This window comes from Dromaius novaehollandiae, chromosome 9, assembly GCF_036370855.1.
Source record: "Dromaius novaehollandiae isolate bDroNov1 chromosome 9, bDroNov1.hap1, whole genome shotgun sequence".
Taxonomy (NCBI): Eukaryota; Metazoa; Chordata; class Aves; order Casuariiformes; family Dromaiidae; genus Dromaius; species Dromaius novaehollandiae.
This window is the reverse complement of record NC_088106.1, coordinates 35,847,966-35,873,139: the sequence shown is the minus strand read 5'-3', so window position 1 is coordinate 35,873,139 and position 25,174 is coordinate 35,847,966. Positions and strand designations below refer to the sequence as shown.

The window sequence follows — 25,174 nt, the reverse complement described above, 5'->3', positions numbered from 1 at the left end:
ATGGAGGCAGAGGGTCTCCTCGTCCCTCGGGTGCTGTGGCTGCTCCTCTGGGTGCAGCTCTGCAGGGGTAAGTGCCTGCTTCCTTGTCCCACAGCCCTGGGGCCACTGGGCACCAGCAGGGTCATGGGGATCCCTCTGGAAAAGGGGTTTCATCCCACAAAGCAGTGAGACAAGGGTCAGAAGGTGCTCAAGTCCATCGACCCTGTGCCGCTCTGGGTGGGAGAAGGGCGTTTGTGCTTCCAGGGCTCCTGTGCTTATGGCAGTCAGTGCCTGGGTGTGCTTCTAGACACCTCGTCCTTGGGCACCCTTTGGGGACCCCCTGTGCCCCCAGTGCTGTGTCCCAGAGCTGGCGGTGGGTCAGCTGGTGACTGCAGAGCTCAGCAATCCCCAGGGCACAGCCAACCCCCCGGGTGCCCAGGAGGGTTTCTGTGCTGCTCGCTGCCCCGTTTCAGGGTGAGCCTGGCCCAAGGAGGGGCAGTTTGTGCCCCGCAGAGAGAAGGGCACCAGGGCATCTGCGTCCACAGCCCGGAAGAGAGGTGTCCTTCCCGGGGGCCCTGGCCAGGGGCAGGGGCTGGGCTCATCCCCATGGGCGAGGAGGGGATGTGGGTTGGGAGTGATTGTGGGGATCATCTCAGTGCTCTCTGGGGACATGGAAAGCCCTGTGGGATGTGGGTGGGTTTGGGTGGTGCCCAGGGCAGGTGGTGGGCAGGGGCCTGGGATCCTGGGGGGCGGGGGGGGAGCAGCAGTGTGTGGGGAGGCCTGGGGGTACAGGGCTGCTCGTGGGGCACCGGGCTGGGGAGGAGCGGGTGCCCTGTGCAGAGCCTGGCACGGTGTCCGGGTGGGCATGGGCAGGGTGCAGGGGGCTGATGGGGTGCGAGGAGGTGCCGAGGGCTCTGGGGTGGGAATGGCCCAGCAGGGCCGGAGCTGGGCATCCCCCAGCACAGCCCAGTGCAGCCTGTGGGGAGAGGAGGGACCCGGCACTGCCCCGGGACAGTGTGGAGGGGAGAGGGCTCACACCCCGGTGCCTGGGACTCGGCCCCAGGCAGGGGACCCCGCACAGCCACAGCGCTGGGGCTCGGTGCTCCCCTAACCTGCCCCGTGTCTGTGTTTGAAGGTGCTGCGGAGGTGAGGCTGGAGGCTGGTGGCAGGCCCTGTGCTGGGAGAGTGGAGGTGAAACACCAGGACCAGTGGGGGACGGTGTGTGACGATGGCTGGGACATGAAAGATGCTGCTGTAGTTTGTAAGCAGCTGGGCTGTGGATCTGCTCTCCAAGCCCCTCAGTATGGATATTTTGGGCCAGGATCTGGGCCGATTTGGCTGAGCTATCTTGAGTGTGATGGCACCGAGGCTGCCCTGTCCGAGTGCAGTCATGATGGTTGGGGTGAACATGACTGCATTCATGCTGAGGATGCTGGAGTGATGTGTTCAGGTAAGGAGTCAGGCAGTGCCTCACCTTTGGGGTTGGGCCTGGGATCAGAGCACTAACCGGGCTGTGCCCTGAAGGAGAAATGCGTGGGTACCAGCGCAGGCCCTGACGTGGCTGCTCTCGCTGCCGAGCTGGGACTGTTGCTGCTGCTGTCCCTGGGGAAAGCCCGGGTGAGCCCATCCCCGGGTGCACAGACCCCGTGAGGGTCCTGGGGGCTCAGCCCACCCCAGGTGGTGCCTCATGCTGGGAGATGAATCCCCCACACTGCCCCGTGGGGTCTCTTGGTCTCCATCGATCTCCTCCCATTCTGCCAGGACCCGGCTGGCAGTGCTGGGGGTTCCTGTGCCCTAGACCCCAGGGATGACTTGCTCAGTACCCCATGGCCGGGATAGGGCATGAGATGGCCATGGCCCCTCGGCTCATTCCCCTCAAACGCAAGTCCCTCGGCTGAGCCAAAGGGGCTTTTCAGAGGGGAGAAGAGCAGGGCCTGGGCAGAGGAGCAGGGCAGCAGGCAGCACCTCGCACCCCGTGCCCAGGGCCACCCTGCGAGGACCAGCCCCATGTGGGCTCGGGGCTTGGTGGCTGCGGGGCCGCTGGCTGCTCCCTCCTGTGTCACTGCATGCTCAGGCCAGCCCTGCAGGTCCCCGGGGCTGTCACCGCCCCGTGGGGAACACGGCCCATCCAGGCAGCACTGTCCAGCCGCTCCTGCCGGCCCCGGCTCCCCACACTGCCCCGTGCCACAGGGCTTTGCCAGCACTCGCTGACCCTCGTCTGTGCCTGCTTTTGCAGCACGCGACGGTGTCAGCCCAGGCTGCACACGGGTCTCCTGCTCCTCTGCCCGGTCGCTGGCCTGCGACGTGCTGTGGCCCTGCCTGGGGACACCCCTCCCCGGGCACACGTCGGAGGGGGCAGCTGGCCCAGGCACCGACCCGGTTACAGCTGCACCACTTCTGTGCCTGGGACGTGTCACCCCTCACAGACACCCCGACACCCCAGGACACCCCCGGGAACAGGGCGCATTTTGGGCTGCTCTGAGGCAGCTCCCCAGCCTGGCCCTGAGCCCTGAGCTCTGCAGGGGCTGAGCAGGCTGCAGCAGCCGTGAGCGCCTGGGCAGCTTCTCCTGGTCCAGGTGCTGCAGTGCTGGGGCCTGCGCTGGGCAGTGCCGGGCCTCTGGGGCAGCAGCATTTCCCTCAGCAGTGCCTGTGGCTGTGGGTCCAGGACAGACACAAGCCCCGGGGCGCTGTGTGGGTGTGAGAGGAGGTGCAGGGGGCCCTGGAGGGTTTGTCATCAAAACCCACTGACAGCTGCTGCCAGGATGTTCACAGGGCATTTTGGATGTGGCTGCCATAGAAATTGTGTGGGATGCAGGTGTGTAACTGCTGGAAGCCCCTGGGAACTCCCCATCGTTGGTGTTTTTTCCAGGATTTGTCCAGCTGGTTGGAGGAGACAGTCCCTGCTCAGGACGTGTGGAGATCAGAGATGGAGACCAGTGGAGACCAGTCTGTGACTCTCACTTTGGTCTCAAAGCTGCCGATGTTATCTGCAGGGAGCTGCAGTGTGGCACAGCCCTGTCCGTCCCCGGAGGAGCTCACTTTGGAGAGGGGGTCGGGCCCACCTGGGACGGAGAGCTGCAGTGTGTGGGGAGTGAATCCCTCCTCTCCTCCTGCCCCAGGATGTCCCTCAGCAACCAGACCTGCACCCATGCCAATGATGCTGGTGTCACCTGCACACGTGAGCATTTGGGGAGGAGGTGTGAAATGCCTCCCACGAGCTGTGTGCCGTGGGGCAGGGGAGCAGGGAAGTGACCGTGCTGAGCATGGTGTGAGCACAGGAGGGCTGGAGTCATTGTCTGTAATCTTAAAATGCTGTGGAAGGAGCAGGAAGGGCTGCTATGCCTTTGGTGTCGCCTTCAACACCTGAGGGTGCAAGAGCACAAAGCCATCCTCACTTTTCCTCCTCTTTCCCCAGAGTACACAGGATTCAGGCTGGTGAATGGCAGCACGGTGTGTTCGGGGCAGGTGGAGATCCAGGTGCTGGGAACCTGGGGAAGCCTCTGTGACTCTCGCTGGGACATTGCCGATGCCCACGTTCTCTGCCATCAACTCAACTGTGGATTTGCTGAGTCCGTTCCTGGAGGAGGGCATTTTGGGAGAGGAACCGGCCCTGTCTGGAGAGACAGCTTCCACTGCAACGGGACTGAATCCCATTTGGGACAGTGCTCTGTGACTGCCGTGGGGGCCTCCCCATGCTCACATGACAATAGTGCTGGTGTTTTTTGCTCAGGTGAGTGCAGGGAAAATGCAGGATTAACTGAACTTGCCCCTTGTGTGTCACATGGCAACCCGAAGCTGGGGAACCCATGGCAATGACAAACTGAATTTCTTCCTGGAGAAACTGTGGTTCCCCGTGGAGGGACTGAAAGGGCTTTGTCTGCTCAGGCAGACCTCTTTGCCTTGTGAGAAATGAGGAGTGAGCACGGAGGAGACATCTCTGCCTCCCCAGGGCAGCTGGTTCAGGCCCCAGGGGCCACCACCAGGCCTGGGCTCCTCTGCTCCCCTCCTGCAGCTCAGGCTCAGGACAGGGCTGTGGGACACAGCTCCACTCACTGCAGCTGTGAAGGACCCTCTGCTCCCTCCTGCATCACACAGCCCCATCTCAGACTGCAGAGAGCCCCGCAGACCCTGATCCCACCACCGGCAGGGGCTGCCGTGGGTTCGCCTAGCAGGAGCAATCCCTGGGGCTGAGCTGCAGAGTGGGGCTGGGATTTGCCCTTGCTTCTTGTCAGTATGAACCCAAACTCGTCCTGTTTTATCAGAAAGGCCCTTGGCCGTCTGCTTCCTGCCAAGGACACCAGCTCCCAGGCCCCGATCCATAGGGATGCAGAGGGGGAGAGACGTGTGGGCTCTCCCCTGGGTGTCTCAGCAGGGGCCAGTCCCAGAGCAGGGACGGGAGCAAGGCTTGGGCTTGTCCTGTCCATCACCCAGGCCTTGCACAGGCCCCTGCTTCCTCCTGCTGGAGCTGCTCCAGATTCATCATTAAGGACGTAGCTGGTGTCTCTGGGATTTGCGCTGACCTCCCACACTTTTCCATCTCTGTCCCTTCCTGAGAAACAGCAACATTTGTACTCAGCAAGGTTTAGTGAGTGGAGAAAAAGAAATCCCTGGGAAAACTCCCATCCTTGAGCTCCTTACTGTGAGCTGGATACAGCTGGGTGAGCCCCAGGGTGTCTGAGGACAGCAGAAATGGGAGACACACGGGAGGGTGCAGGGCTGTGCAGTGTCACAGAGGGTCCAGGGCATTTCCCTCTCTCCGGGCAGGACCCTCTGAATCCCTGCGGCTGGTGGACGGAGGGAGCCGGTGTGACGGGCGAGTGGAGATGTCCCTGCACGGGGCGTGGGGCAGAGTCCTGGATGACCAGTGGGACATGGACGATGCCAGCGTGGTGTGCCGGCAGCTCCAGTGCGGAGAGGCAGAGCGAGCCTACAACCTGCCGAAGCCCAAGCGAGGGACGGGCCCTGTGGGGCTGAGAAGGGTCCAGTGTGCAGGGGAGGAGACTCGCCTGGCCCTCTGCAACACCTCCCTGCTGGAGGCAGCGCCGGCAGGAATTGCTGAGGACGTGGGGGTGGTTTGCTCGGGTGAGTCGCTCTGACGGTCCCCGACGTGCTGTGCTCCCCAGGGCTGCGAACCTCTGACAGCCGGGGTTTCTCCTGTCTGCAGGGAGCCGGCGGGTCCGGCTGGTGAACGGGACAAGGCGCTGTGCCGGGAGAGTGGAGATCTACTACCGGGGCACCTGGGGGACCGTCTGCGATGACTCCTGGGACCTGTCTGACGCCACCGTGGTTTGCCACCAGCTGGGTTGTGGGGTGGCTGTGGAGGCGGCCGGCTCTGCTCGTTATGGGGAAGGCTCCGGGCAGATCTGGCTGGACGACGTGAACTGCTCCGGGGGTGAGGCTGCTCTCTGGGACTGCCCTGCCGGGGCCTGGGGGCAGCACAACTGCAGGCACAAAGAGGACGCAGGAGTCGTCTGCTCAGGTCTGTGCAGGGAGCGGTGGTGGGAGCCTGGTGCCCGGGGAGGTAGGGACGAGGGAAGAGCAGGGCATGGTGAGACTGTCCCTGGCTGCCCCGAGCCCCCTTCCTGCCCCCGACCTGGGGACACTCGTGCACACTCCCCATCAGACTGTTACAGGGAGAGCACAGCTGTCTCCAGGGGTTAGAGGGGAGGGCACTGCTGCATCCCAGGGACTTCTCTACTCCCTTGGTGAAACAGTGACTTGCTGGCAGTGTCCTCTTCCTGTCTGAGCCCAGGGGTGCCCAGGAGGGTCCCTGCTTCTTGGAGTAACTCTCCTCGCCCTTGGCTACTGCAGGGGGGATTGTCAGGGATGGCTGCAGTTTCTCTCTCCTCACCCCAGGACTAGCTTGATCCCCCCAACTTTGTGCCTTTCCTTCCAGAGTTTGTGGCCCTGAGGCTGGAGAACAGCGACGGCTGCTCTGGGAGCCTGCGGGTTTTCTACAACGGGACGTGGGGGAGTGTTTGCTCCAACTCGATGACTCCTGACACCGTGTCTCTGGTGTGCAAAGAGCTGGGCTGTGGAGATGGAGGGTTCATTGAAACACATCTGGTGTATGGCAAGGTATCTGGCCCCGCATGGCTGGATTATGTTCAATGTGGGAAGATGAACAGCTCCTTTTGGCAGTGCCCCTCTGCTCCCTGGGACCCGCAATCTTGTGATGACCAACGAGAAGAGACTCACATCACCTGCAATGGTAATGCTGGAGGCACCTGAGCACAAAGGTTCACAGCAGGTTTTGCTCCCTGTTCAGCAAGGTGCAAGGCAGAGAAAGAGCTTGGAGTGGCTTTTACTTTCCATTTGAGACCATTCTGCTGTCAGTGACACAAACATGCCTTCAGCGCTTGGAGGGACACGTGTCCATCAGCAGTAGCTGTTCTGAGCTCCCGGCATAGCCCAAGAAGGGGCAGAGGCACCTCTAGGCAGTGTCTCCTCCATCTCCCCTTGGACACCTCTCCGAGCTGCCTGTTGCTCTCTGTCGCCCGTAGACAGGCCCAGACAACCTCCTTTTAGCTTGGGAAGTCCATGCAGAGCATCCTGCTTGTGGCTGTGGTTTGCTGAGGGACTGGGAAGAGGGAGAGTGAAACCAGTCCTGGTGGCTGAGGGCTGTGCAGAAAACAGGCACTGCCCAGAACACTTGTTGCACCAGAGCTCAGAAAAGCCTCCCCTCTGGGAACATCCTTCTGCTCCTCTGCTAACCAGGGATGCTTTGGGGGTGAGCAGCCAGGGGTAACCCTGGAGTGCGGCACTGCTGTACACTGCATTACTGGGGGCTGCAGCTGTGTGCATGACCAAGGAGGCACTGGGAGGTTCAAGCACAGGTCAGTCCTGCTCCCACCTGTGTGGCCCCCACGGAGCAGCCCCTTCACCGCAGCATTTCCTTCTGCAGGGAGACGACCAGAAACGCCCCCAGCCCCAGTGGCCGAGTGCCCCAACTCTACAAGCTGCACAGGTAGCTGCTCCTCCGTGTGCCCTTCTTGCCTGGCTGGGCTCTCCCAGCTGCCCCAGTGACAGGGGGTTTCTGCCTTTTCCAGAGACGGAGAAGATTCGTGCCGTGGGAGGAGAGGACGGGTGCTCGGGCAGAGTGGAGGTTTGGCGCCGCGGCTCCTGGGGGACGGTGTGCGACGACTCCTGGGACCTGAAGGACGCTGAGGTGGCGTGCAGGCAGCTGGGCTGCGGCCCCGCGGTGTCTGCCCTGGGGGAGGCTGCGTTTGGGGAGGGGACGGGTCCCATCTGGCTGGAGCAGGTGGAGTGCCGAGGGACGGAGCGGTCTCTCCGGGACTGCTGGGCCCAGCCCGGGGACAGCGGTGCCTGCCAGCACAAGGAAGATGCTGCCGTGAATTGCTCCGGTGAGTGGCAGTGCTTTGTCTCCTTGCTCCAGGACATGTTTCCCCAGCTGGGTCCTCACATGGCCCCAGAGCTCCTCAGAGCAGGGATGTCCCTGGGGAGGTCAGGTGTCTGGTGCCAGGTGGGGAGCAGCTGTTGTGGGGCTGGGTGTCCTCAGGCCTCTGCCTGTGGGATCCTGCAGCCCCCTGGGTGCATCCCCTGGGCTGCCTGTGCCGTCCTCCCCACGGCCCAGAGCAGAGGGCCCTGAGCCTGTCACAGGGACCCAGAGGAGGACAGTTCAGGTGGGACTTGTAGGGGACATCTGTGCGCGTGCACACACACACACACACACACACACCCCTCTCTCTCTCTCTCTCTGCTCCACAGCTGCACCCAGGACGACAACGTCACCCCCCCGAGCAGGTAACCTCCCCTCCTCCCTGGGGCTGGGTCTCCCTGGGGCCAGGCTGTGGGCTGCAGCCCCAGGGAAGGGGCTCTGTGCTGGGGTGCAGAGCCCCAGAGAGGAGGCCCTGGGGTGGGAGCGGGTGGCTTTGGGGAGGGCTGTGATTCACCCAGCAGTGTGGGAGCTGCCCCGTGACCCACCCCTGTGCCCCCATCCCTGCTGCCACATGTGGGGGTCAGGACTGGGGTGTCCCCGGGGCCCCCCTCCCCCAGGCCAGGGGCTGCCTCATCCATGTCCCTGCCCATGCAGATCCCACCCAGGGCCGTGCGAGGGACAGCGGGAGAGTCTCGGTGCCTGTCGTCATCTGCATCGTCCTGGGGGCCCTGCTCTTGCTGCTCCTGGCCCTCCTGGTGGGGCAAGTGCGAAGTGCCAGGGCTCAGCGCAGAGGTGGGTCCTTCCCCATCGGTCCCAGGGTGGGCGATGCCTCTTGGCAGCCCCGCGGGTGCTGTGGGGTGTCTGTGAGGGGCGCAGATGGAGCTGGGGTGGGGGTGCTGCCTCCTGCCCTATTCACTGCCCCTTCACTGTCTGTCTGTGGGACACCAGCAACCAGGGGTGGAGAGAGTGCAGACGCAGGAGGAGATGGTGGTGGGTGAGGAGAGAAGTGGCAGCGAGGGGCCGGGGGAGCCAGGAGCGGTGGGAGATGTCTGAGGATGCTGCTGGCCATGCTGTGGGCAGCGCTGGCGGGGATGCTGTGGGGCAGGAGTGGTGCCGGGAGGAGCACAGGGCCGGGGGTCTCTCAGTGCAGGTGTCCGGTCCCCAGGCTGCTCCCTCCGTCCATCCCTGCCCACCGTGGCAGGGCAGGGCCGCGTTACGGACCCGTCTGGCAGAGAGTGGGGAGCCCTCCGGGGAGAGGAGCCACGGGAGCTGCTCCAGGGTCAGACCAGGGACTGAGTCGGGGCCAAAAGAGGCATTGAGCTGTCTCTGAAGGGACAGCGTGAGGGTGACATTGCCCCAGGCCATCTCCACAGGGACATTGCTGTCACTGGAGATGTGATAGTGGTACCTGGACAGAGCAGTGGGGCTGGGCGGTGGGGTCAGTGCTGGGCTGGCCCTGGGGAAGGGCTGGGTGACCACATCGGGCTCATTCTCCATGTCTCTGTGCTGACCCTGCCTCTGTCCCCAGGCTCGAGGAGGTCTCTGGAGCCCTTCTCTGAGGCCGTGTACCAGGAGATCGACTACAGCCTGACGTGGGAGAAGCAGGCGAGGTTTGGTCGTTCAGGTCTGTGTGGGTCCCTCCTGGGTGGGAGCACGTTTTCAGGGCCCTTTCCCCCTGCCCTGACCCAGGATGGGACCTTGGCAGCCCCTGGGCCAGTGGTCCCCACAGCACTGGGCCATGGAGTCTGTGGGGAGAGCAGCCCCGTGCTGGGCTCAGGAGAGGAGCTTCCTCCCCACCAGCTCTGCCCATCCCAGTCTGGGGCACAGCTCCTCCCTGCCTGCCCCACTGCACCCCAGGGTTGTTCCTGGGGGGTGAGGGAAGGGGCTGTCCCAGGGCAGCTCTGAAAGGCCCTTTGAGATGGGGTTTGTCCCATGGGAGCAGGACGAGCCCCGAGCCCTCTCCCCATGCAGTCCCTGCTGTGTGGGTCCCTGTCCCCAGCAGCGCTGGCCATGAGCAGGGTCAGCAGGGCTCACCCTGATAACACCCGCTGCTCCTCTTGCCAGGCTCCTCTTCAGAGGGGTCCCTGACCAAGCTGCATCCTGACCCCAGGGACAGTGAGGAGGAGGACGGTCCTGGGTCAGCCCCAGGTAATGGAGGGGGAGGCAGAGGAAGGGTCGGTCTCTCCTCCCTGTAGCTCTGTGACCGACAGCAGAGTCACTGGGTGTCACCATCGGGGTGGGGAGGAATCGCCCTGAGCAGTGACTCCAGAGCCATGCGGAGCAGGCGAGGGTCGGCCGTACCCGTCTGAGCTGGGTGCCTGTAGCCCTGTGCCCCACAGGGGACATGGTCGAGAGGGATCCCCACTGCCGCACACACGCTCCTGAGACTCTGGGGTGGGTGGGCAGGACACTGGGTCTCCTGTGGCCCTGCCGACACCAGCATCTCAGCCCCTTGTTCCTGCACGTCCTTCCTTCCTCTGCTCTGCGGGAGGGCTCTTCTCATTGCCACCAGCTCCCCTCTCCTTTCAGATGGCCTCATCCTGCCCAGAGGTGACCCAGCAGATGGCTATGATGATGCCAGGGACATCTCTGACCCCGGGGAGGATCTTGTTCCTGGGCAGCAAGATTGGGAAGCGCCCAGGGAAGCAGAGGAGGGAGATGGGCCCGGGGAGGCACAGAGAGGTGAGGGGCAAATGCAGTGCTGCCGGCTCCTGGGGTGCCGTCCCCAGTGCTAGGAGAGTCGCTGCGTACTGACAGCCCAACTTCCTGGGATAGGGAGGGAATGTGCCCAGGAGTTTTCCTGGTGGGGAAACTAGGGTGGGAGAACGGGCTGAAGATCTCAGGACATTAAGAGGAGGGAGAGAAAGGGGATTGACAGCCCAGAAGGGGCACGCGCACAGGGAAAACTTGCACAATGCACCGGCCTTGCTGCTTCCAGGGGGGAGCCTGCACTCCTGGGGAAGCGATGGGGCCCCTGGAGCTGAGAGAGCCGCCCCATCCCTGCTCCCCGCAGACACGGGATACGATGATGCTGAAGAGGTGTCTCTGGCACATGCCCATGAGGACATCAAGGTTGTGAGACTGGACCCTGGTGCCAGAAGGTCCCTGAGCCCAGGGCCAGGAGAGACCACCCCTGCCATGTGGTTGGGTGCACCTGGGACAGAAGAGAGGTCTGAGCAGCTGGGAGAGCCGTGAGTGCCAGAGACTGGTCTCCCTTCTCCCACTGGTAGCAGAAAGAGCTGGGCATTTCCTCTATTTTCATTCCTCTACTTTTACACCATGCATTGGTATTTGTTGTTATTAAAGCCATTTGGAGGTTTGATCCAGAGCTGGTGCTTCCCTGCCCGGGTGTCAGGGTGTCTCCCTGAGGCTGATCAGGGAGGGCGAAGCACCAGGAACCAGCAGTGGGGAAGGGACAGGTCTCGGGAGCAGTGGGCTCTGAGACAGGCTGTGTGCCTGCAAGTGCCTCTGGTCCCTGCAGTGCGGGAATAGTGAGCAGTCCAGCTGGAGGATATTCCTGCTGGCAGAGACATTTCCATCCTGCAAACAACACACAGAGCTTCCAGTCAAAAGGGGTCTCTCTGCAGGGTCCCGTAATGCCCCTCTGGGCAGGGAGGTCCAGTCTCCTCACCCCAGGAGTGCCCCTGCTTGCTCTGTTCCTGGGGGCTCTGCCTGGGCCACCCTGGTCCCAGGCACGGAGGCCACCGCAGAGCTGCAGTGACAGGGTTAACCATGGGCGGTGGCCCCACAGCAGTGAGCCCGGAGCTGCCAGCAGGGCCCTGAACACCCCAGGCAGCCCCAGAGGGGCTCATCGCCTGGGGATCACCTCCCCACAGTGGTTGGGGGCAGCTCTGCTTCCCGCTGCCCCCGCACACGGAGCAGAGCAGCTTGATTTTCCCCTCCTCTGGCTCTGCAGGGACTCCCATTTCCAGGGGCTGCTCCTGGCTCCCGTGGCCCTCGTGGACTCCTGAGCACTCCTGGCACAGCCAGGGACTGAGGCACCAGGGCCAGGACAGTGCTAGGACCCCCCTCCTGCTCCCATCCTCCCCCACCCCTCTGCCCTGCCGCTGCTGGGCTGCGAGGGCAGAAGAAGGAGCTGCCTCGCCTGGGGCACCAGGCTGGGTCTGTGCAGGGCAACATCTGTGTGCAGGGCGCAGGGGACGGGAGCAGGCAGCCACAGGAGGGGACGTTTCCTTCAGCAGGGTGGGAGGCAGAAGAGGGAGAGGGCAGTGGGCTGGAGAAGGGAGCCCCACAACACGCAGGCTCCAGCCCAAAGTCACGGTTCAGCCCCTGGCCTTGTGACAGGCCCACCCCTGAGGATGCTCACAAGGGCATATTTCCATGATAAGATTTTTTTCCTGGCTTTTTTTCCTTCCTACACTGCAGTTATTTATGTTCCCTGCTTTTTCCTTTGCATTTTTTTCTTTCCTTCCTTTTCTCTTCCCCCTCACCCTACCACTTATGCATCCCTCCCTCCACTTGTTTACTGATTGCAGCCTTCCCAGCCACAAGAAAACATGGGGCCATGCGACTGCCATCAGCTCTCCCTGCCCAACTGCCCCAGCACAGCTCGCCTCTCCCCCTGCAACGGGCACCGTCAGGCCAGGAGACAAAATCAGACCTCTCGGGGAGGCAGAGGATAACGCTCCCAGCCCCAGTGCTGCCCAGCGCTGGCTCTGCTTCGCAGGAAGGTTTCAGCTCTGGGTCCCAGGAGGGGCAGCTCTCTTTGGCCCCAGTAGCCAAGCCACTGCCTGGCAGTGGGGCTGTGTGAGCCCCCTGCACCCCCCAGCTGGGGCAGGGCAAAGCCGGGCTCCCTGCTGGGAACAGCCACGTCGGCAGCACTGCAAACAGCAGGATCCTGCCCTCGAGGAGAGGAGGGAGCCAGCAGCTGTCACCAGCACCCTCTCCCGTGGCAGCGGTTCCCCGTGCCCCACTGGGAGCTCCTCCAGCCCCACGCCCTGCACTGACCCTCCGCGGGCAGCAGCATGTCCTGGGGCTGGGGACATCTCTGCTCCTCTCCACGACAGAGCGCTGGTGCTGGGGACCTTGCAGCAGAGCTGGGCTTGTGCGTGCAGAGCAGGGAAGCAATTGTGGGAGGGGACTGGATCCCCAGTGTAGGCGTGAGGGAAAAGTTCCAGTGTGGCTGATTGCTGTGGAAGGCTAGGCTTGCTGGCCACGATAATGGGGTCCAACCCTAGGTGCCCACTGAAAAGTTCGGAGCCAAATCAAAGCAAATTAAATAAAGAAGTTTTAATGATGCATGTGCAGCAATTACAGCTCAAGCTGGGTGCCTCTGAAGAGGGACCCCAAACGAAAAAATCCATGGGCAATTATAACTTTTCCATCTAAGCTCTCCACCCCTCACACAGTAGTTCAGACCAATAGTAATAGTCAGGTCTGGGGTCCCATGCTCCTTATTGCGTCTCATCATTGTCCCTAGGCAGGCTGTTTCTTTCCTTATCTTTTGTTCTTATCTGATCCTTATCTGTTGCGGTTTCTGCTGACAGATGTGTCTCCGTTTTTTGTTGGGTCCCACTGTTGTCTCTCAAGGTCCTGAGGAGGAAGAAGTAATTCCAGACCACAACTATTAACACTGCCCCAGCAGGGAGAGGAGGCTTTGTCCCTCAAGGTCCTGATGCTCTGCACAGGCCTTATTTCAAAGTCTTGACATCCTCCCTTTCGGAGCATGAGACACAGGAACATAGACCGCTTGTGACTCCCTTATCTTCCCAGCTTGAACAAGCTCTGGGGCCTTTTTCTTACCAAACTAGGTGAAAGTTCCTCATGTTATCCTAGTGTGGCCTAAGGCTTGTGCAAATTTAGCTCCTCATGCTAAGCAATTTTTATATAAGTTGTGCTAAGCAGCTACCTCTAGAGAGTTTCAGTTCAATAATTTCCTTAACACTGATGGTGACAACGGTGGCGTCACCAGCACATCCCTGAAGCAGTGGGGAAGGGCTGGGGTGACTCTGGGAGTTCTGAGGGGAACTGGGGCTCAGGCACCACCTCCAGCCCCAGGACCTGGAGCCTCCCTGATGGCAGCCCCTGCCCCGAGACAGCCCCCTCCCTCCCAGCTCCTGGCCCATCTCTCCCTGTGGGAGAGGCAGGGCTGAAGCCTGAGCCCCAGCAGGAGCAGGGGTTTCCCGTGGGGACGGGAGTTGTGTTTGCAGCACCCATGTGCTTTACCCACCTTCATGGGGTCTCACTCTGTGAATGCTTTTCTCCCACTGGCTTCCAGCAGTTGGGGTACAGAAGAGCAATGCAGCTCTGCTCAGCCCCACAGCCCCTCCGCTGTGGGCTGAGCACCTTCTCAGCCAGCACCAGGGCTGCGCCAGCCCCTGCCCTGCCCTACAGGGAGATGTGGGGCCGGGCTCAGCCCTCAACCGAAGGACACACTCTCCCTGAGGGCTGCCACGGGGACCCCTATGCTCAGCTACAGAAATGTCACTACACAGACACACACAGATTTGGGCCAGAGATGGCCCAAGAGTGACAACATGATGACATGGCCCTGTTCCATCACCAGGATGATGTCCCTGGGATCCCCAGGAGATGTTTGCCAGGCTCCAGACCAGACCCACAATCCAATCTCTTGCCTTGGCTGTAGGAAACTCTACACCTGCTCTGAAGGTCCAGGTAGAGCACACAACAGGGGCACAACACAAGAGCCCAGGGCCATAACAAGAAGGTGATGGATCAAAGTGATCCATGTGCTTCAGAGACGTTCATGGTCAGAATGTTGGTCTAAAACAAAAGTCTAATCTTTGGGATCTTTTGCTTAGGGTGATGCTCATGTGGGGAATCCAAACCTCTTGGACAGGATTGCTGGTTGCTTTCCAGATGCTGATGGTAGTCTCTATCACAGATGTTCTTGCAACAGCATCTTCAGCTGGATTGGGTGGGAATCCTTGAATGGGATTGTTTCATGGCATCCTTATAATCCAGCTGGCCCAGGGTCCTACATGACTCCTCCAAAGCATGCATGATCCATTTCTGTTGATATAGGAGCATATCGGACAAATCTGAACATCATCCTTGTATCACAGCTGTAACTTTACTTCCAAAGATCTTACCACAGTGCAAAAGAAGTGACATCATCATTCCAGCATTGTTCCTCTTTACCTGCCTGTCCCTCTCCCCTCCCCTGAGCTCTCCTCTGCATGGGGAACATTTTCTGACCTGCTTCATGACCTCACAGTGCCTGCCTGCCACCCGATCAGATTGCTGCAATAGAAGTGACTTCACAAGAAAAGGTCCCAGCCATGTCACCTCGGCCATCTTCAAGAGCTCTCCTCTCCCCGGGAGGCTTTCTCATCACCTTGATGACCTCAGAGTGCCTACCTACCTGCTGCTGGCCAACCAGGCTGCAGTCACAGAGGTGACCTCACAACCACTATGCCAGCAGTGCCACAGTCACCTGCCTCTCCCTCCTTCCAGGCTCTCCCCTCTACCTTATGGGCTTTGTCATGCCCTTGATGACCTCACATGCCTGCCCACCTGCTGCTGGCCAATCAGCTGCTGTGAAAGGAGAGACCTCACAATCAAACCCACCAATGCCACCTTCACCTCCTCCTTTCTCTCACCTCCTCCCAAGCTCTCCTTGCTGCTGGGCAGCATCTGTGATGCTGTTGATGACCTCATAATGCCAGCCTGCCCTCTTCTGGCCAATCAGGTAAGTGTAATGGAAGTGACCTCACAAACAGTGCACCAGCCATTATGCTTTTGCCTGCCTCTCCCACTCCCGCTTCCACCTCCCCAGCTGCTGAATCAGCTCCCACCACTCATGGTGACCCCAGTGCCTGCTCCCCTGCTGCTGGCTGGGGCTGCTGGGACAGGAGCGATTCACCAGCACTGTCCTAGCAGTGACCTCCCCCTGCCTCCCCTCCTGCTGCGCTCTCACCTCCCATGGTCAGGGGCATCTGATGTGCCTGATGCCCTCACAGCACCTGCCTGCCTGCCCAGGGCAGTTCTGCTGCTGCAGCTAAAATAACCGAAGCCGACGCAGAGACCAGCAGGTCTGCGAGGAAGCTCGGAAAGTGCTGTCACCCCTCTCTGCCCACGGGCAGCACCAGCAGCACCTTTGCTGGCTCCACTAGGCCTGGTGTCACCTCCAGCCTGGAGCCACCACAAGCCCAGCTGCACCCGCACCCTCCCCTCACAGCTGGGATGGTGCTGAGAAATGGCCGCCGCAGCCGGCACCGAGCCACGGGGCCACCAGCAGAAGGGGAGCAAGAGCTGGGGGCTCCCGTGGGGCCGGAGGCGGCCCAGGCCGGCCGGGCCTTCCCCAGCAGATGCTCACACCCAGCCGGGCTGCGGCGGCTCCGGCCGCCCCCACGCGCACAGCCGCTTGCTCTGCCCAGCCCCAGCCCATGGGTGCTGGCGGCTGCTGCTCAGGGAACTGGGGCGACGCTGCGGCCCGGCACGTGCTTGTGCGCCTGGAGCCGGCGTATATACATGTATTTATATATATATATATATATATATATACACACATATATATATATATACACACACACACACACACACACATATACACACACATATGGTAAATTATAGTATGTATGCACATAAAACTAATCAGCCCAGAAGACCAGGAGCATAATATGTTTTCCCCATAGTCCTAAATTTGACAGAGTCACTGCCAGGGGTTGTCCTGTGCTGATTCTTCAGACTTTACATTGTGTAGTATTTGGGGTAGGCATATTCATCAGGTCACGGTTCTCTGGGCAAGAGTCTCCTAGAAAGGACATAGACTGGGACACTTTCCCCTTTGATTAGTACCAGGTGGGGATCTCCTGGACTGTCAGCAAAGATTTCCCCTTCCAGCTGTCTGGGTTTAGTCAGATCATGCACCCACACAGCATGCCCTGTAGACCCGAAACCACCTGGCTGCTGGGTGGATGCATGATCTGAACTCTTACCTCTGCAAGGTAGTTTGAGTCAATGCCTTGATGTCCACCCCCCTGGAGAGCTAAACTATTATGGGGCTCGATGGATTCCCCTTTGAAACGAGCATATGGGGTAGAGCCATGCAGTGGCTGGGCACTGAGGCAGGCAGTTGCGTGATGAACATTTTTGCTCCAACTCGTGAGGTACCAGCAGGGGACAATTTGCACAGCTGCTCTTTGAGCAGCCGTTCATTCGCTCTATCAATCCCATCCCTCGTGGATGGTAGGGTATGTGATATGTCCAGGCTATTCCTCACTCTCCAGACCAATTTTGAATGTCATTCTCTGTAAAAAGAGTACCCTGATCACTTTGGATTTCCACCAGGGAACCATATAACCCAATCAAGTCTTCTAATGCCTTAATGGTGTGAGCCTGTGTAGCTGCAGTGCAGGAGTGGATGTATAATGGACCAGAGCAGGTATCTACAGTGGTCAGAATATATCTGTGCTGCTGGCTCTCTGGTAAGCGTCCGATATAATCAGTCTGCCACACCTCCCCAGGCTTTTGTCCTCTGTGGATATAAGGCTTTTTCTTCTGCAACTGCCGTGGAGCTAAGTGGGTACAACACAGGCAATGCTGCCTGGCCCCTGCTTGTGCCACTGGCAGCTCCCCTCTGTGCATGCTGCTGATGGGGCAGTGGGTGTCCTGGGTCCCCCACGCTCTCCAGGCTGCTCACCACGCTCCCCGGGGGCTATGTGTGTTGCTCCAGCTGGAGCTGCAGCCGCCACTTGAGCAGCTCCGTGCTGCGTTTACCATCCACCTCCCCCCGGCACACCGGCTCGCAGCAGGTCTTGGAACGTAGTGCCATGGCTGACTCTTTTTTCCTTTTTCACGTTCACCTGCCTGTTTCCTGACTTCCTATCTCTGCTAACAGAGGATGCCACTGCTAACTGAGATAGCAGTACTGCCACTCCCCCCACCACACCCACCCCCATCGCAAGTAGCACCATTGCTTTAAGATGGGGGTGGCAGGTCGCAGCATCTTAGTTCGGATGGTTTTGCTCACGGAGATCAGATCCGGTTCTGTAAACTCGGGGAAATAAGTGCTGAACAACATTCCCAGTTGCCGTAGATGGTTTATTCCTGCTGCGATAGTAGTCCACCCAGTGAACCCATTGTTGATGTCTGCGGCAGTCAGCCAGGTTAACCGTGCTGTGCCCGTCACCCACTCCATTAGGGACGGGGAAACATTTAGGTTTTGCTGCTGCAGGGTGCGGAGGGTGTTGCGCAGCCTGGGATCCTGGTGCAAAGCCCCCTTCTTATCAAGTTCCCTGCTAGTAAAATAAACCGCATCTGCTCCATTATCCCACAGGCTTAACAGCCACTCTAATAACCCTCCGCGGGGCTGCTGCCTGTAGCGCCCCTCATAGCCTGCAGTTATCATGCTTTAAAATCACTCACTGTTGCGGTCCCTTCAAATTGACTGCATTCAGTCCGGTAAGCCACTGCTCTGCCACTGGCCAGACAGCTGCCTCGCCCTCATGCTCTGGGTCTGACTCCGAACCAGGGAGTTCGTCAAAGTCCCAGACATTTCCACCCAAATATTCATTCACCACTTCTAATTTTTCAAATGTATTTCAGAAAGGAAAGAGAGGAATCTTTTCCAAAGTATTCATAAATGCACTTTGTAATGCTGAATATACCCTTTTTGATTAAAAGAAATGAAAAATGGAAAAGCTACATCTCTGATTACTATGGTATACTGAACCAAAGTTAATGCAAGTCTGTACTACGTATAGACTGACAGCATATGAAGCAAAAGAAACCCATGCCTTTCTGTTTAATGGTAACTCCTTTATACAACTAAAAATTGGAGACCATAAAAACAAGCACTCAGAGGTACCACCTTCTGCAGTTGAAGTATAGGCTATCTGAGAAAGAAAACGCATGGAAGCTAATATCAAAGGTAATTCACAGGTGGTGGGTAATACAAAGAGCAGTGAAATAAATTTTAGCATTTACAGAATGCTTTGTCTTTTTTTTATATGTGTGTATATATATATATATATATACATTCTCCATGATTTCCATCCCTTATTTGATTTGGGCTTTCCTATCCCACAAGCTGATGCTTAACCAAAGATATAAGATACTCCAGACCTCTTGTGAAATATATATAAATATGCAGCTTAAATTATTTAGATCATAATAAGTCATTTTTCAGGAAGGGTCCCTTGGAGGAGTTTATTGAAGATAACACTTCTGAGATCTGTTGAATCTCACGTTTTCTTAGACTAGAGGCATAGCAGTTGCCTCTCTCTCCTGTTAATAAAGGCTTATTGGGAGGTACTAGCAATAAATAATTGGTGTGGAGACTCTTTTCTTCTAATATGGTAGTACTCTAGAAACCGTTTGCTTGTAATGCAGTAATATGCCCTACTTAGCAGTTAATTAGCCATCCAAGTAACTCTCCAATGCAGTGAAATAAGGCGGGAGCAAGGTCCTGTTCTCTCCCTGCCAAAGGGCTCGCTCCTTGGTGATCTCTGCTGCAACCTGCACACTGCGTACTGCCCCGGGCACCAAAACAGGACATCCAGGGGCTGGCATCCAGGAGGAGACCAGAGAGCACAGTTTTGACGCAGTGGGACTTTTTTCTCTGGCATAGTTAACAAGGAAGTGGTCTCGTCATGACAGAGCGCTCAGAGGTACTCTTGTGAGCAGCAGTGCCACAGTCGTTACCTTTCAAAATGGGAAAATAAGGAAAACTTCCAAAGACAAAATATTTCTTCAGGAAATAATTGGCCTCTTATAACCACTTCTCCCAGATGCCCATACTACAGAGTGCTGTTTCAAGGGCTCAGAGCTTTTTTTTGTGCTGAAAACAAAGAAAATGACAACATTGCTTTTGGACCCTGAAAATACTCACCTGATGCTCAAGCACTTTCTTGTAAGTCATCAAGAAATACTTGTAGGGTCATAGCTGAGGATCAGCTTGCAAAGTTGAAGTTGTTTCATGCAAATAACTCTGCAAGGCCCCCGAGAGTCCTCACCTTTGCACATGCTCCTCTCTTCCTTAAGGGAGTCATTTCTAACCTGACAGTTCAGGTGTCCATCTCAGCTGAGCACATTTTGCCATGTGTCACTAGGTTGGTTGAGGCCTGCAGCTTGTGAAACTCTTGCCAGGATCTCCTGCCAGGATGCTAACTAAAACCCCAGGTTCGGCTGATCAGATACAAGGAACATCACAATCAGCGTCCAAGCCATGTGCCTGCTGCTGGTCTGTCAGCTGCTAAGGCAGGAGTGACCTCACATGCACCTGCCCCAGCCATGAGCCTGCTGCTAGCCTATCAGAGTCTAACTGTCTCTTTACCCTACTCCCTAGTTGTGTTTCTATCTATCCTTTTCTATCTATTTGTCAAAAACATTTCAAGGAATGTTATTCCATGTAGAAAGTGGACCTCACTGGAGGCAGCTTGGGCTTAACATGTACTTGAATAGTGTATTCTACTTTTTATTAAACTGTATCATATTTTATTTTTGTTTGCTTGCAATGAAGAAAAATCCTCCTGTGTCTGCAAGTAGTTGTCTAAGGAAAGCAGATGGGAATTGGTGTATAGGAGCTGTATATATAGACTTAAGTGGAAAAAGGTTAGATTCTAACAGGAGTGATGTAAGTCCCCAGTGGCTGATGAGAGAAATGGCAGGGCTGGGGAGGTGAGAAGGAAGGTTGGCCATACATGTCTCTTATCAAAAATGCTGTTTTTCCCACATGTCCATACTTGATTAGGAGACGCTCTGGATCAGCATGAATTGGGGAGTGTGGATATCAGTTATTCTGAAAGCTGAAAAATAAAGCTTAAAAAGCAGAAATCCTTTCTTTTTCAGGTGCTCATTGAAATCTTCCTCTTGTAAATACACTCCTGAAACCTCTCCAATTAGCCACACAAGAATTGAAGAACTGAAGAAAATTATGGAGAGTGACATGGGTTGTTAGGGCTTTTGGCATTTTAATGACCCCTTGGGTGTATTTGGTGCTGAGTCCATGAACCTCAGATACTGAGAGGAGATTGAACAAACCACTCAAGAAGTTAAAGTCAGAAGTAAACGCCAAAGTTTCTTGGAGCTTTGATGGGTCCCACTGAGGACCATTACCAACAAAGCCTCCCTGGAGGCTGATTAGAGCAGAAAGTTGGAGACATTGATTGCAGGTAGGCAAAGGAAATGTGCAGTTGGCTCTAATGCCAAGTAAACTTTGATAGGTTTTATCAAGCAGATTGGACAGGCATTGACACCCAGCCCCTGGGTAGGGTGATCTTTTCCCTCATGCTTTGCTTGGGGCTCTTCACGGGGGCAGTGGGAGTGTGCAATGCCGAGTGCAGGCCAACAATACGGCACTTCCTGGGCTCCCTGGAGGGGAGAAGGCAGTGCGACTGTGCTTTAAGGAGATGGCATTTTTGGTAGGCCTCAGTGGCAGTGACAATAGCCATAGCCAAGAGGACAAAAACATCAGTTCTGTCAGAGGCTTTCAGCCTTGGCGGTGCCCTTGGCTGACTCCACCACAGGCCGTCCCATGCTGTCCCATGCCTGTGCCTGTTTCCCTGCAGACTGCAGACATCCAGCCTGCTTCCCCACCTTGCTCTCACCCATGGATCTGCCTCCCTTCAGTGATGTCTCTCTGTCCTTGCTTGCTTTTCCTTGAAACGCAAAGCCATGGACTGATCACAGACTCCCTCTGGGTGACCTGTAGCACCACAGCACTGCCCTTCAAGTGACATTCTCTTTTCCTAATGTTACATCTGAACAGCACAAGGTGCTCTTTGTGGCTGTTTACCATTCTCGTGCTCTTTCCCATTACCAAGAGAAGCTCCATCATCTCTGAAACCACCCTTCAAGCACTCGCAGGCTACTACTCTACTGCCTTGCACCTCCACTTCAGCAGCATAAAGAAGCCCAGGGCCCTCAACCTCTCCTCAGGGATGCGGTTATTCCCCCCCAGTTGCAGGACTTGACACTTCTCTTGTAAATCTTCATGAGGTGTCTGTTGTCCAAATCACCCAAGTTTCTCAAGGTCCCTCTGGACTGAAGCTCCTCTGTGTCAAAAACAAAAGAAAACAATTCAAAACAGCGCCAATAGGGAAAGGGTAAGCAGGGGTGGGCATGCCAGGGGATCAGGATGGTAAAAGACACAAACTTAGAAAGAGGGAAAGAAAAAAAAAAGGAAATTAAAAGTGAAGCAAAGGATTGATCAGGGCTGTGTTGGGCATTCCTGCCAAGAAGCCCTGCATCTGCACAACCCTGACTGGAAGCCGACAAGAAAGCTGACCTACTTCCACTGTCACAGGGAACCTGTATGTTTTCTGTGACAGCAAAGAGTGAAGACCCAGAGGGGGAAGAATCACAGACACCTTCAGGGTGGAAGGGACCTCAGGAGGTCTCTAGCCCAATCTCCTTGCTCACACCAAGGTCAGCTCTGGCATCGAACCAGGTCGCTCTGGGCTTGATCCAGTCTGCCCTTGGAAACCTCCAAGCAAGGAGACTGCACAGCCTCTCTGGGCAACCAGCTCCAGTGCTTGACCATCCTCTTAGTGGAAAACCTTTTCCTCATCTCCTGCATGAACGTCCCTTCTTTCAGCTTATGCCCATTGTCTCTTGTCCTCCCACCATGATGAAGAGCCTGGCTCCATCTTCTTGATGACCTCGTTGTAGCCATCAGAAGGCTGCTATGAGATCCCTCCAAAGCCATGTCTTCTCCAGGTTGAACAAGCCCCATTTCCTCAGAAAGCAAATGCTCCAGCTCCCTGGTGATCTTGAGGGCCTTTCACAAACTCAGTCTCAGTTATCGACCTCCTTCATTTTTCTTGGGATTCTGTACATGGTCTAATGAATGCTGATTAGAAGAGGATCATCATTTCCCTCAACCTTCTGGCTGTGCTCCTGGTCCTACAGACCCAGATCCTTTTGGTCGTCTTTGCTGCCACGGAATGGTCCTGGCTCATATTTTGCCTCCTGTCCACCAGGACCTTCAGGTTCTTTTCTGCAAAGCCACTCCCCAGGCACTCAGCCCCCAGCCTGTAACACTGCGGAGTGTTGGCCTACTCCAGGTGCAAGACCTGGCATTTGTCCTTGTGGAATTTCATGAGGTTCCTAACAGCCCCTTCCTCCTGCCTGTCTAGGTCCCTCTGAATGGCAGCCTCAAGCATAAAACTGGTCTCCCACACCTCCAGTTTAGGGTCATCTACAAGCATGATGAGTGCTGCCTCCTCCATGTCACTACTAAAGAAGATAAACAGGAACAAGCTATTGGCGACATCAGTGGTGCTCCACTTCTCCCTGACCAGCAGGATGAGTACTGCTACACATTCACCGCTGCCCTCCAAGCCTGATCATCCAAGCAGCTTTCAACCCATCTGTTGTCTACCCCTCTAAAATGTAGCATTCTAACTTGCATACAAGAATATTGTGGAAGACAGTGTCAAACACCTAGCTAAAGTCTAAGGAAAAGACATTTACTCTTCTCCATCCACAAATACGTTATTTAGTCATAGAAGGCGATCAGGTTGGTGAGGCACAATTTACCCTGGGTAAATCCGTGATGACTGTTCCCTATCCCCTTCTTCTCTCTCATCTGCCCAGAAATGTGATGTGAGAGGATTCACTCCATTGCACACTCCTCACCAAAGTGAGGCTGAACTGCCTGCAGCTCCCCAGGTTGTCCTGTTGGCCTTTTTTGAAGACGGATGTAACATTTGCCTTTCTCCAGTCATTGGGATCTCGCCTCATCTCCACAACCTTTCAAATATGTTAGAGAATGGTCTTGCTATGGCAGCAGTCAGCTCTCACAGCACCCTCATATGCAGCCCATCCAACTCCATTGACTTGTATAGTTTGAGTTCTCACAAGTAATCCCTCTCTCATCCGGTCTTGGTTGCTTTTCTCCTCAGGAGTCCTGACTCAAGACACAACAGCCTGGGAGACCTTGTGGGTGAAGACTGAAGCTAACAAGGTGTTGAGTTCCTCAGGCCTATCTGCATCTGCTGTTACTAGATTCCCTGCCCCATTCAGCAGTGAGACCACCTTTTCCTTTTTATTCTTACCAAAGCAGTAGCAGCTCATTTTCATGCCCTTAACATCCCCTGAAAGTGTCTATCCTAGGGGTGCTTTGTCTTCCCTAACACCATGCCTACAATGCTGGACAATATTTCTGAATTCCTCCTTTGCAGCCTTTCCCTCCTTTCCCCTCCCATATGTTGCCTTATTGCCCTGGAGCTCAAGCAGAAGTTCCTGGTTTAGCCAAGCTGGTCCCCTGAGATAACTGCTAGTTTTACTGAGTATCGTTAGGAACCATCCTTGTGTTTGGCAGGTGCTTTTCTTAAAGATCTTCCAGCTTTCCTGAGCTCCATTGCCCTTCAGAGCTGCCTGCTATGGGATCCCCCACCAGTCCCCTGCAGAAGCCAAGGTCTGTTTCTCTGAAGTCCAGCATCTATACTCTGCTTCTATCCTTCCTCAAGATCTGGCACTCCACGATTTCATGGTCATTGCAACCAAGGTTTCCACTGATGATCACATTCCTGATCAGTTCTTCCTTGTTTGCAAGTGCCAGAGCTAGGTAAGCATCACCCTCGCTGGCCCTTGTTGGCAGGTGTGCTAAAAAGTTGTCCCTGACACCCTCCAGAAACCTCCTGGACTGCTTGCACCCTCCTGTTTGTCCTTCCACTGAATGTCAGGGAGATCAAATTCCCCCCATAAGAGCCAGGGTCTGTGACATAAAGACTTCCTCAGGTTGCTTAAAGGAGACTGTGTCCACCTCCTCACCCTGACTGGGTGGTCTGTAACTCCACCATAACGTCACCCTTACTCTGATGTGCACCCACAAGCTCTCACACAGCCCCTTGTCTGTCCCACGGAAGAGCTCCATACCTCTGAGCTGTCCTGTCACACTAAGGGCATTCTCCTGCCTCATCTTCTCTGACAGTCTCTCCTGAAGAGTCTGTACCCTGCTATTGCAGCCCTCCTGTCGTGTGAGTGATCCCACCACAGGGCTACTAAGATAATGAACGGACTGGAGTATCCCTCTTACGAGGAAAGGCTGAGAGAGCTGGGCCTGTTCAGCCTGCAGAAGAGAAGAATGAGGGGGCATCTTATCAGTGCGTCTAAATATCTGAAGGGAGGGTGTAAAGAGGATGGGGCCAGACTCTTTTCAGCGGTGCCCAGTGACAGGACGAGAAGCAATGGGCACAAACTGAGACACAGAAAGTTCCATCTGAACATGAGGAAAACATTCTTTACTGTGAGAGTAACAGAGCACTGGAACAGGTTGCCCAGAGAGGTTGTGGAGTCTCCATCCTTGGAGATATTCAAAATCCATCTGGACCGGATCCTGTGCAGCCTGCTCTAGGTTACCCTGCTTGAGCAGGGGAGGTGGACTAGATGGTCTCCAGAGGTCCTTTTCAACCTCAACCATTCTGCGATTCTGTGATAGCAGTATAGGTCTCTAGGATCATTTCAGATGGCTGAAGAAATTCCCCAGCTGGCTCCCACCTGATGCTCTAGAAGGATGTGGGTCTTACCATTGCTCCATCAGAGCAAACAGACACTGGCACAGGACCACTTCTGTCTCTTCAGATATCACCAGCTGTTTGTCTGTGACCAACTGACTCCCACCCTCTACCTCCATTGATTATAATGGGAGCTTAGACAAGGAGCTCGCATGCAGACATCCACATTGTGCACACTTCAGCTTGGGCAAGCTCCCACCTCCTGTGTGTTTGTGGTGTTCACGGGAGGGATATGAATCCCACTCCACCCCATGGGTTTTTAACTTGGCATGAGATGTGCAGATTGGCTCATTCGAATCAACACCTGAACCATGGGAAAATGAACTCCCTTCTTGTTGCTGTCTAGGTGTCC

General features: G+C 56.5%; 1 protein-coding gene across 1 annotated transcript; it reads left to right on the top strand.

Annotated features, from left to right (window-relative positions):
• LOC135329234 (scavenger receptor cysteine-rich type 1 protein M130-like) lies at positions 1-22,650 on the top strand. The gene is made up of 17 exons (XM_064517185.1): positions 1-67; positions 1,115-1,429; positions 2,849-3,157; positions 3,395-3,709; positions 4,744-5,061; positions 5,144-5,458; positions 5,876-6,190; positions 6,884-6,946; positions 7,029-7,353; positions 7,718-7,743; positions 8,033-8,170; positions 8,907-9,002; positions 9,443-9,526; positions 9,908-10,060; positions 10,392-10,569; positions 14,816-15,050; positions 22,441-22,650. Exons 1-17 carry the CDS (start codon positions 1-3, stop codon positions 22,648-22,650), a joined length of 3,462 nt encoding a protein of 1,153 aa, XP_064373255.1.
• Positions 22,651-25,174: the final 2,524 nt, after the last annotated feature.

Coding starts and splice junctions, on each gene's coding strand:
- LOC135329234 (XM_064517185.1), top strand. CDS start 1: ATGGAGGCAGAGGGTCTCCTCGTCCCTCGGGTGCTGTGGCTGCTCCTC. Junction 3,710..4,743: donor TGCTGGTGTTTTTTGCTCAG/GTGAGTGCAGGG, acceptor CTCTCCGGGCAG/GACCCTCTGAATCCCTGCGG. Junction 9,527..9,907: donor CGGTCCTGGGTCAGCCCCAG/GTAATGGAGGGG, acceptor CTCTCCTTTCAG/ATGGCCTCATCCTGCCCAGA.